General features: G+C 41.8%; 1 protein-coding gene across 2 annotated transcripts; it reads left to right on the top strand.

Moving 5' to 3' along the window:
• Nucleotides 1-1,561: 1,561 nt before the first annotated feature.
• Nucleotides 1,562-11,388, top strand: abcb8 (ATP-binding cassette, sub-family B (MDR/TAP), member 8). 2 transcript variants are annotated; one of them, XM_062023504.1, is made up of 16 exons: nucleotides 1,562-1,732; nucleotides 2,234-2,552; nucleotides 2,639-2,794; nucleotides 2,858-2,952; nucleotides 3,010-3,115; nucleotides 3,447-3,608; nucleotides 3,696-3,781; nucleotides 3,849-3,946; nucleotides 5,548-5,653; nucleotides 5,720-5,753; nucleotides 5,828-5,964; nucleotides 7,215-7,309; nucleotides 7,392-7,525; nucleotides 8,812-8,959; nucleotides 10,265-10,515; nucleotides 10,604-11,388. In XM_062023504.1, exons 1-16 carry the CDS (start codon nucleotides 1,635-1,637, stop codon nucleotides 10,688-10,690), a joined length of 2,112 nt encoding a protein of 703 aa, XP_061879488.1. In that variant the 5' UTR covers nucleotides 1,562-1,634; the 3' UTR covers nucleotides 10,691-11,388. The 2 variants fall into 2 exon arrangements, with proteins under 2 accessions (XP_061879488.1, XP_061879489.1); XM_062023505.1 differs by lacking the exons at nucleotides 1,562-1,732; nucleotides 2,234-2,552; nucleotides 2,639-2,794 and having other exon boundaries at nucleotides 2,938-2,952; nucleotides 3,517-3,608.
• The last annotated feature ends 93 nt before the right edge of the window (nucleotides 11,389-11,481 follow it).

The following is an 11,481-nucleotide window of genomic DNA, read 5'->3' as shown; positions in this document are numbered from 1 at the left end:
CTGCCATGCAAGACGCTAACCAGGACCCATCAGGAGCAAGGGTGAAGTGTCTTGCTCAAGGACACAACGGACGTGACAAGGATGGTAGAAGGTGGCGGCCACTCTCCCAACTTCTCCACGCCGTCCCATTTAAGCCTTTTTTAAAAGCATCCACAGTCTGTGGTGCCATCAGGTGGTCAGGGATAGCGTTCCACAGACTGGGAGCGGCGGAGCAGAAAGCCCGGTCTCCCATTGTTCGTAGCTCTGTCCTCGGAGGTTGGAGGAGGTTAGCCTGTCCGGAGCGGAGGTGTCGTGTGGATGATTTGGGGGTGAGTAGTTCTTTGAGGTAGAGGGGGGCATTTCCATGGAGGCACTGTTGGGTTAGTAGGGAGACTTTGTATACAATCCCGAGTGGAACAGGAAGCCAGTGAAGTTTAAATGTTTTTAACAGACGTATCAATTTAAGGGCTTTTGTATCATTCTCCCAGATTTGATTGATAGTTGTAAACCATCCATCCATTTTCTACCGCTTATTCCCTTCGGGGTCGCGGGGGGCGCTGGAGCCTATCTCAGCTACAATCGGGCGGAAGGCGGGGTACACCCTGGACAAGTCGCCGCCTCATTGCAGGGCCAACACAGATAGACAGACAACATTCACACTCACATTCACACACTAGGGCCAATTTAGTGTTGCCAATCAACTTATCCCCAGGTGCTTGTCTTTGGAGGCGGGAGGAAGCCGGAGTACCCGGAGGGAACCCACGCAGTCACGGGGAGAACATGCAAACTCCACACAGAAAGATCCCGAGGCCGGGATTGAACTCACGACTACTCAGGACCTTCGTATTGTGAGGCAGACGCACTAACCCCTCTTCCACCGTGCTGCCCTAGTTGTAAACCATTAAGCCAATTAGAAAATGTAGGCCTTATTTTCATAAATCGACATTTATGTAGAACACATTTTGCCTGGAGCATAATAATGTTGATAAACATTTCTATGTTACAGTCGTTTATAAAAAATACCAAATTTGATCTCTTCTATAGTGAATGGGGTCATCTCAACACCCAATTGTCTCTCGGCCAATCTCTGATCTCCTCCCAAAACACATGTACACTCTCACATTCCACAAACAGATGATGGACATCCTCTACAGCTCCTCATATATAACAGCCGTCAACCTCCATGTTCAATTTAAGTTTCAAAAAATCATTTGAAGGGTATATTCCATTAATAATTTTAAATTGTATTTTTTTAATTTTGGGAATAATTGGGTATGTAACATATCTTGTCCTTATTTTCCTTAGCTCAACTTTTGTTCAGGATATATTGTCTATGAACTGTGCCCGGAAAATATCCTTCCACTAAAACTGCCCTCATGTATTTGTTGGACTTCCGGTACACTGTTGTAGTTGTCACGAGCCGCTCATCTGTCACCTGGTTTTGGCAAACAATAAATTAAATAACAAAGTATGGTGTTTTATCGTCGTATGTTCAGCTTCTCTTTTTCTATAAACATGAAATAAAAAAATATATATAAAAAAAAAAAATCCCGTTCGACACCCGAAATGCATTCTGGGTTAATCCAAAATGGCGCCGCACTGATTTCCAGTGGTTTACTTATTTCTTTATTTTTGATGATAAAAAAGCAATTATCATGTTTTATTGCTGTAGACTAAATGTTGCTGTACCAGTCCGGCCATTCTCGTTGTATCTCCAAGCCAATAAAACAGCAGGTTTACGGATATATTCACGGTAGGCTGTGACCCACTAGCTTGTTTTGCTGTAATGACTCTAAGAAGCTAATAAGTTTAACTGGCACCTGCTCCTTACATCCATTCATTTCCTACCGCTTGTCCCTTACGGGGTCTTTAATCAAACCCCATTTTCTTAGTTCATTAACAATAACACTTTTGTTTAGTTAATTTAGTGTTGTTTTTTTTTTTTTACCAGGTTTTAACATTTAAAAAGTTTGCATTAAGCAAATTTAGAAGTTTTAAAAGCAGTAATTGCTAAGCAACAAAACAATCTGTTCTTATAATATAGGATTTGATATTAAAAATACTAGTACCGTACTAACGGTATTAATAGTCCAAAATATCCCATTATTAGACATATTTTATTGAATTAATTTAAATGTATTATTTGTTAAGTAGTAGCAGCTCCGTGTAATAAAATACCTGTTAATTAGTTATAACAAATCAAATACTATAATAAGGTATTTTAATAATATTTGTCCTTTTATTTTGTGTTCAGATTGTATTCCTCCTCAGGACTCACTTGCTCAGGCGAGCATGGGAATGCTGTCGGCCGCTTGTGGAGCCTCACTCAGAGAGCTGTGCGACAGTCAACCACGCGAACCACTTCTAAACGCTCTGGAGGAACTCTGAAAATCCTTCTCGCACCGGCAGTGCTTACGGTATCCGGGCGACTATTTTGCCACGCGGCTTACTGTGAGGCAGATGTAAACAACAACATCCCGTTAGAGACTTCGCGCAAACAACCAGAGTTTAAATGGCACATATTATGGGAGTTCGTGAAGCCACAGCTGTTAGCGCTCACTTGTGCTGTACTGGTAAGCAAGATCTTGTGAATACAAATTAAAAAAAAACCGCTGACGTATCATTAATGGCATCTGAATGGACAATTTTTCCTACTTAGCTTGCTTTTGGTGCAGCGATTTTAAACATTCAAATCCCACTGATGCTGGGAGATCTGGTGAATGTTGTGGCACGCTACCTGAGGGAGCAAACCGGAAATTATGTCCGTGAGATACAAGGCCCTGCTTTCAAATTGATGGGACTGTACGGCATCCAAGTGAGTCACAAATGTTCAAAACACATCTAGCAACAGATAATGCAATATTGTGTATTTATACAGGGCTTGTTGACAAGTGGCTACATTGTCCTGCTATCGAGGGTGGGGGAAAGAGTGGCGGCGGACATGAGGAAAACCCTTTTTGCATCATTACTGAGGTATTTCTTGTGCAAATACTTGAGTAGGTCTGAATGCTAACTCCTTTTTTTCTTTAGGCAAGACGTGGCTTTCTTTGACGCTACCAAAACTGGACAGCTGGTGAACCGTTTGACTGCCGATGTTCAGGAGTTCAAGTCATCCTTTAAATTGGTCATCTCTCAGGTACAAAAAAGTACAAAAATAACATATTTCCTCATATAGTGGTTATTTACAAAGTTACCGGTAACTGCAGAGAGTACCAAGCATCCATTAGGGGCGGATGTAGAAATGTGTTTTAAACATCTTAAGTTTCTTAACATTTTATTAACTAATAATGTTGAAACAATTAGACATTTTCTAACCGTCAGCTTTACAGGTGCCACTTCTGTCCCAAATATCATTGTAAGAGCAAATAAATCCACTAGTAGCTATTCAAAATGGGATCTTTACTGTACAGTTAGCCGTATATTATTTTCTTGACGTCTAATTTTTGTATTTGTTGGGATGTTTTTAGGGTTTGCGGAGCATCACACAGACAGTGGGCTGCTTTGTCTCGCTTTACGTTATCTCCCCAAAACTCACAGGCTTGACGGTGGTGGTCCTTCCCTGTTTAGTGGGAGCAGGGGCTATAATCGGCTCTTTCCTTCGCAGACTTTCCCGTTTGGCCCAAGAACAGGTGAGACTTGTTTTTTTCCCCCACACACGAGTTGTACTTCTCTGGTCCACGTCAATAAAACTGGGAGCATTTTGTGTTTCCACCAAGGTCGGCAAGGCAACAGCAGTGGCGGATGAGGCTCTGGGAAATGTACGGACAGTGAAAGCCTTCGCCATGGAAGAACGGGAGCTACAGTAAGTGGAGATTGCGGGATGTTGCATTTCTAAATATTGAAAGATAAGATGGTTCAATTTCCAACAGGTTATATGCTTACGAAGTTGACAAGTCTTGTGAAATGAATGAAAATCTCGGGAATGGAATAGCAGTATTCCAGGGACTTTCAAACATCGCCCTGAACTGTGAGTCTATTTTACCATTCGAACCATAAACTATGCATTTATACGCTTAGTACGCAGGTGCCAAACTCAAGGCTTGCGCCCAGATTTGGGCCGCCACATCATTTTATGTGGCCCGTGAAAGCCTGGAAGTAATGTGCGTCAATAAAGCACTTTATCTTTCTTACTAGATGTTTGTTCTTTCAATTTTACCAGAAAAATTGTATGTGCTGCCTCTTTTAACTTTAATATTATCTAACCATGCAACAAACATGTATATTAACATATATTCCATCACACGTTTCCTTGTTTGAATAAAAATAGGTACCTAAATATCTGCCTGTCACCCTGACACATAATTTCAAAGCAAGTTATCCATCAATTTGTACATAAAAAGTATAATCAAATGCATAGGCCAGGGGTCTTCAACATTTTCCAGGCCAAGGACCCCCAAACTGATGCAGAAATGGAGCTGCATTTTAAATGAACTGGTCTTTAAGGTACCTTGTTATTGTGCCATACTAAGATTTTTAAATAATACAGTATATCAAGGCTATTAGCGAGCTGGCCACTAGCGCTAATTGCTAGCTGGTAGCTAGCGCCACTAATTGCCAGCTGTCAACCAAAGTGATAATCGCTAGCTAAAATTAATATAATAGTGGGGTATAATTATTCATGATTTTAATTTAGTACTGCAAAGTACAGTGACTGGTGTGGCCATGCCCCTCCCTTTTACAAACTACACTACAGTGTGTTATATTTGTGGAAAATTTGCGGGGGTACTATGAAAAACATGATGGATAATTTTTAAAAAGTAAATTCTGCAGAGCCCCTGTTGAAGACATCTGGTATAGGCAATAGTGTGATAATATCATGAGGTGATAATAGATGAATAATTATATATATTTATGAGGGATGTAACGATATTGCAGATACCACGGAATTGCAGTTTCAAAATCTTCACAATAATGCTGTGATGTCTGACAGTATAACCGTGCCGAGGGAAAGCACCTGCTGCACACAGAAACTACTTGATAAACCACCATCACCCACAAAAGATGAAGCCAGCAAAGCTAAAGGTTCATTTGTGACGTATTTACATTATTAAAAGTTAAAATGTGAGTTAACTGATGCAAACATGTCCACTGTAGAGGACACTGCTTATCAGAAATGGAAAATTGAAAGACACTAAAGTGAACATTATTGTTTTACACTTGTTACACTGGATGTTTACATTGTCACCTTAAAGACGCTCAACTGTAATTTAAAAAAAAATATTTGCTTGAAACAGTGGATGTTCCTGTTTGTAGTAATAAATATGATTACAACATTTTAGCATTATGTTTGTGTTCAATTACAGTAAGAGTGTTCATCCTATATATTCATTTTACACACTGTGGCATTTTTAAGTCTTTTTTTTGGACATTTACCACAATAGCATTGTACCGTGGCCTTAATACTGTGATAATATCATACCGTGAGAGTTTGATATCGTTACATCCCTAATATTTACTGTAACAAGCGGCCCTCTGAGGGCGGCCATAAGTACGATGTGGTCCTCAATGAGAACGAGTTTGACACCGCTGGTCTCGTATGTTGACTGTTTGTTTTATGTGTCTGCACAGGCATTGTTCTTGGAACTATTTTCGCAGGAGGTACTTTGATTTCCAGCAATGAAATGTCGCCTGGGGAACTCATGTCTTTCTTGGTGGCATCCCAGACAGTCCAGAGGTAAAAAATACAACACCTTGTCCCATAATTATTATTTTATTTTAACAATGTTTGTTTTATTGCAAGGTCTTTAGCCAGCATCTCTATCCTCTTTGGACAAGTGAGTATAAATCCTGCAGGATTGTTGTTTGTTTGTCTTGATTCACACTCATTCGTTACAAATATTCTCTCTAGATGGTGAGAGGAGTAAGCGCAGGGGCTCGTGTTTTTGAATATTTGGCATTGAAGCCCTCAATTCCTCTTTCCGGGGGGGGACGCATCCCGTATCATTCCCTGACAGGAAGAGTGGATTTCCGCAACGTTTCATTCAGGTTAGAAGCTTAATTTAAACATGTACAAAACCCAAAACCAGTGAAGTTGGCACGTTGTGTAAATCGTAAATAAAAACAGAATACAATGATTTGCAAATCCTTTTCAACCTAAATTCAATTGAAAGACAAGATACTTAACAATGGAACTGGAAAACGTTGTTATTTTTTGCAAATATTAGCTAATTTGGAATTGGATGCCTGCAACATGTTTCAAAAAAGCTGGCACATGTGGCAAAAAAGACTGAGAAAGTTCAGGAATGCTCATCAAACACTTATTTGGAACATCCCACAGGTGAACAGACTAATTGGGAACAATTGTTTTTGGAAACTGTGGACGTTGTATCTTCCGGAACAAAGAGGAAAAGAACCATCCGGATTGTTATAGGCGCAAAGTTGAAAAGCCAGCATCTGTGATGGTATGGGGGTGTATTACGTGACGGCGTGGCGAAGTTGGTAGAGTGGCTGTGCCAGCAATCGGAGTGTTGCTGGTTACTGGGGTTCAATTCCCACCTTCTAGTCACGTCCGTTGTGTCCTTGGGCAAGACACTTCACCCTTTGCCTCTGATGGCTGCTGGTTAGCGCCCTGCATGGCAGCTCCCGCCATCAGTGTGTGAATGTGTGTGTAAATGGGTAAATGTGGAAATACTGTCAAAGCGCTTTGAGTACCTTGAAGGTAGAAAAGCGCTATACAAATATAACCCATTTATTAGTGCCCATGACATGGGTAACTTACACATCTGTGAAGGCACCATTAATGCTGAAAGGTACATACAGGTTTTGGAGCAACATACTGTATGTTGCCATCCAAGCAACGTTATCATGGACGCCACTGCTTATTTCAGCAAGACAATGCCAAGCCACGTGTTAAAACAGCATGGCTTCATAGTAAAAGAGTGCGGGTACTAGACTGGCCTGCCTGTAGTCCAGACCTGTCTCCCATTGAAAATGTGTGGCGCAATGTGAAGCTAAAATACCACAACGAAGACCCCGGACTGTTGAACAACTTAAGCTGTACATCAAGCAAGAATGGGAAAGAATTCCACCTGAAAAGCTTCAAAAAGTGGTCTCTTCAGTTCCCAAACGTTTACTGAGTGTTGTTAAAAGAAAAGGCCATGTAACACAGTGGTAAAAATGCCCCTGTTTTTATTTACAATTTACACAACGTGCCAACTACACTGGTTTTGGGTTTTGTACTATTTAAATTTGGAGTCGTTATTTTATGTTTTCTTGAACATTGTTTATATTTGTAGCTATCCAACAAGACTTGGCCATCAGGTCTTGGAGAAGTTCAGCCTAACTTTGCCGCCATGCAAAACTATTGCGATTGTTGGTGAATCTGGAGGAGGTAACTTTGATATAAAGCGAGTAACTATAACTAAACAACAACATGTCCACAATGCGCTGTTTTTTTAAAAATGTTTTTGTAGGAAAGTCTACAGTAGCGTCCTTATTGGAGCGTTTCTATGACCCAACCAGCGGCGTAGTCATGTTGGACGGACTCGACATTCGAACTCTTGACCTTTGCTGGCTAAGGGGACAAGTTATTGGATTTATCAATCAAGTAAGTAAATACATTTTGATATTTTATTGTGAAAAAAATTCCTCAAATAGTAGCCTCCGCACGCATGCTGTGATTAAATGCTAAGATTATTGTCCGCTTGAATAAATAGACACTTTCAACCTGTGCTATGACGGATACCGAAATGTGTCGCTAAATGTCACAGCATGCAGAGCAAACATGGCATCTGTAAAGCTGACATTGAGGTATGCCGTTTAAAGACAAAAATCTGCTGTGTTGTGCAGAGCAATCCAAAAAACCTTCCTATAAATTTGAACATTTTGACATGAAAAGAATAAAGTATTGGAAAACAGAACAACATGCCAGTTGTATAATAGGTTGAAACAATAATCCATCCATCCATCTTCTTCCGCTTATCCGAGGTCGGGTCGCGGGGGCAGCAGCTTAAGCAGGGAAGCCCAGACTTCCCTCTCCCCAGCCACTTCGTCCAGCTCCTCCCGGGGGATCCCGAGGCGTTCCCAGGCCAGCCAGGAGACATAGTCTTCCCAACGTGTCCTGGGTCTTCCCCGTGGCCTCCTACCGGTCGGACGTGCCCTAAACACCTCCCTAGGTAGGCGTTCGGGTGGCATCCTGACCAGATGCCCGAACCACCTCATCTGGCTCCTCTCAATGTGGAGGAGCAGCGGCTTTACTTTGAGCTCCCCCCGGATGGCAGAGCTTCTCACCCTATCTCTAAGGGAGAGCCCCGCCACCCGGCGGAGGAAACTCATTTCGGCCGCTTGTACCCGTGATCTTGTCCTTTTGGTCATAACCCAAAGCTCATGACCATAGGTGAGGATGGGAACGTAGATCGACCGGTAAATTGAGAGCTTTGCCTTCCGGCTCAGCTCCTTCTTCACCACAACGGATCGATACAGCGTCCGCATTACTGAAGACGCCGCACCGATCCGCCTGTCGATCTCACGATCCACTCTTCCCTCACTCGTGAACAAGACTCCGAGGTACTTGAACTCCTCCACTTGGGGCAGGGTCTCCTCCGCAACCCGGAGATGGCACTCCACCCGTTTCCGGGCGAGAACCATGGATTCGGACTTGGAGGTGCTGATTCTCATCCCAGTCGCGAACTCAGCTGCGAACCGATCCAGCGAGAGCTGAAGATCCTGGCCAGATGAAGCCATCAGGACCACATCATCTGCAAAAAGCAGAGACCTAATCCTGCAGCCACCAAACCAGATCCCCTCAACGCCTTGACTGCGCCTAGAAATTCTGTCCATAAAAGTTATGAACAGTATTATTTATTTGAACTTTCTTTTTGTTCTCTTCTGCAGGAGCCGGTGTTGTTCGGAGCTTCCATCATAGAAAACATCCGCTTTGGGAAGCCCGAGGCCACCGACGCGGAGGTCATCGAGGCCGCCAAACAAGCCAACGCCCATGGATTTATTACAAGTTTTCCAGAAGGCTACAACACCGTCTTGGGTATGAGCTCTCAATTAGACCCCTGTTTGATTTCTGCATACTAATCGAAGTGCCGCCCTTTAGGTGCCGTAACACAACAACCAGGGTAGGGCTGGGCGATATATAAAGTTTGTAAGATATATCGATATATTTTTAAACAAGATATGGATTAAGACAATATCTTAATATCGATATAATTTATTTCACTTTAAAATGACCAAACACCGCTTATTTGTTGTGTTCCTTGATTCTCCCCCGTTTCTCACTCCCACTCAACACTCCATCGGCTACTAAACCCCTCCTCTTCCTCCTCCCAAGACGTGCTTGCACGTATAAGAACATCCATCATTGGTTGGTTGTTTAATATGATGAGTCACGATTGGTTGAGATTAGGGCAAAACATTAGGGACAGGCCAATCGGAGGCAAGATAGGGTGGGTTATTGAACCAGGAAGGGAAATCACAACAGACCTCCCCAATGATGAAGAGAGAGTCGTAGAAGAGAAGAGGGAATATTCAAACAGGCGATTTATATATTAAAAAAACTAGTGGAAGATGGCAGAGCGATTCTCTTCTTTTGATTTTTCTTTTAGCGATGTAGACGACATCCAGGAAACCCACACTGCGTCTACTTGGCCACATTTGGACAGATGTATGCGTCTAGATAAAACATTCATTTGAGTTGTTTACCTTGTAAGCCCACATCAAAACTGTTCTGGAGTTGCCAAGCCGGGCTTATTTCGCACGAGAAATGCTGCCAAAAATGTATGCTGAAGTGAGGAAGATCATAGCCGCACAATTAAGTAAAGTCACTTACTTGGCACTGACCAGAACCGTACGTGTGTGGCAGTCCATTACATCGTCGACTGGGAATTTAAAAATGCCTGCCTGCAAACTTATTTTTTATCTGAGTTTGATACATTTTGTATTATTTGTACAGCTATGTTATTTATTTTACGTAGAAAGAATATTTTTCTATTTTATTTATGTTATGTAATTATGTGCTACTTAAACAGTTTATTTTCTGTGCTGTTAATACCCATATTGACTAGCTGGGTTAATAAAAGTGCCACTGGCTGTTTACACTACAGTTGTCATTCACTTCAATTTTGGTGAATCTCGCTCAAAAATTAACATATTTATATGTATACTTTCACCGGAAAATATATCGACATGTATATCTAATATCGAGTTTAAGTAAAAATATATCGGAATAAACTTCTTCGTCCATATCGCCCAGCCCTAAACCAGGGTACCAAAAGTGACATGAACGGCTGACTTTCCAGGAAGTTAAGTACTGACAACAATTTGTGTGTTCATATCATAGGCGAGCGAGGTGTGACGTTGTCAGGGGGCCAGAAGCAGCGTGTCGCCATCGCCAGGGCCCTCATCAAGAACCCGAGCATCCTGGTGCTAGATGAAGCCACCAGCGCTTTGGACGCGGAGTCGGAGCGCGTGGTGCAGGAAGCTCTGGACCGGGCCACCAGGGGGCGCACTGTGCTCATCATCGCCCACCGCCTGAGCACCATCCAGGGGGCGGACCTCATTTGTGTGATGAGCAATGGACGCATTGTAGAAGTGAGTAGGTGGAACATTCACAACAAAGCCTTATGTAGTTTTTGTAGATAATTTTGGTGTCTGACTTATTTTTTTACTTCCCTTTAAGGCTGGAACTCACTTGCAACTCTTGGGCAAAGGCGGATTTTATTCCGACCTGATCCGAAGACAAAGAGCTGCCGAGGACCAGAAATGAACCATTTACTGTAGTGCAGGGGTGTCAAACGTACGGCCAGAGGACCGGATCAGGCCCGCAAACAGGTTTTATCCAGCCCGCGGGATGAGATTGCTAAGTATTAAAATTAACCTGAAATTTTTGAATGAAAACAGCTGTTCTAAATGTGTCCACTGGATGTCGCAATAGCAATTCTTTGTATCTTTGTAGATGATGCTACATATGTACAAAATAAACCACATCAGTCGAGGAAAATGAGCAAACTACATAAAAAAACATCCTGTAAATTGATTTTGATATATTTGTTTTATCTTGATGGATTGAAAAAGAACACCAATGAGTTGACTGATGAACATTATCACATAATTTAGTCAAAAAATATAAATAATGACAAATAAAGATAGAATACTGTTAACCGCAACATGTAAGTGTAAAAAAACCCCAACAACATTATGATTTGTACAATTTCAGAATGTGCTCGTTCTATTTTTAAACAAAGAAAACAATCTGAAGTTGTCTTTATTTTACCAGTCCGGCCCACTTGGGAGTAGATTTTTCTCCATGTGGCCCCCGATCTAAAATGAGTTTGACACCCCTGCTGTGGCGTTTATTTTTACACCAATACAGAACATTTGTTTTGAATTTAAGTGGACCAACTGGACATGCCAGTCAACAAAAAAGACATTACTGTGACATCATTGCGTTAGTTAACCTTTATCCAAAGCTAAATTATAATAGAATAAAAAATTAATAATGTTTCAATGAGATTGTGCTGTTTTTTTAAGTTGTCAATATATGTCTGCATGTCACAC

The sequence above is a fragment of the Entelurus aequoreus genome, linkage group LG16, assembly GCF_033978785.1.
Source record: "Entelurus aequoreus isolate RoL-2023_Sb linkage group LG16, RoL_Eaeq_v1.1, whole genome shotgun sequence".
In the NCBI taxonomy this organism is placed as follows: Eukaryota; Metazoa; Chordata; class Actinopteri; order Syngnathiformes; family Syngnathidae; genus Entelurus; species Entelurus aequoreus.
The sequence above is the reverse complement of the archived record's forward strand: the minus strand, read 5'-3'. Positions and strand labels throughout refer to the sequence as shown.

Excerpts from the sequence above, each read along its gene's own strand:
- abcb8 (XM_062023504.1), top strand. The coding sequence starts at position 1,635 with ATGTTTTATTGCTGTAGACTAAATGTTGCTGTACCAGTCCGGCCATTC. Across the intron at positions 2,953-3,009 it reads CTTTTTGCATCATTACTGAG|GCAAGACGTGGCTTTCTTTG; the intron begins GTATTTCTTGTG and ends TTTTTTCTTTAG. Across the intron at positions 3,609-3,695 it reads CCCGTTTGGCCCAAGAACAG|GTCGGCAAGGCAACAGCAGT; the intron begins GTGAGACTTGTT and ends GTTTCCACCAAG.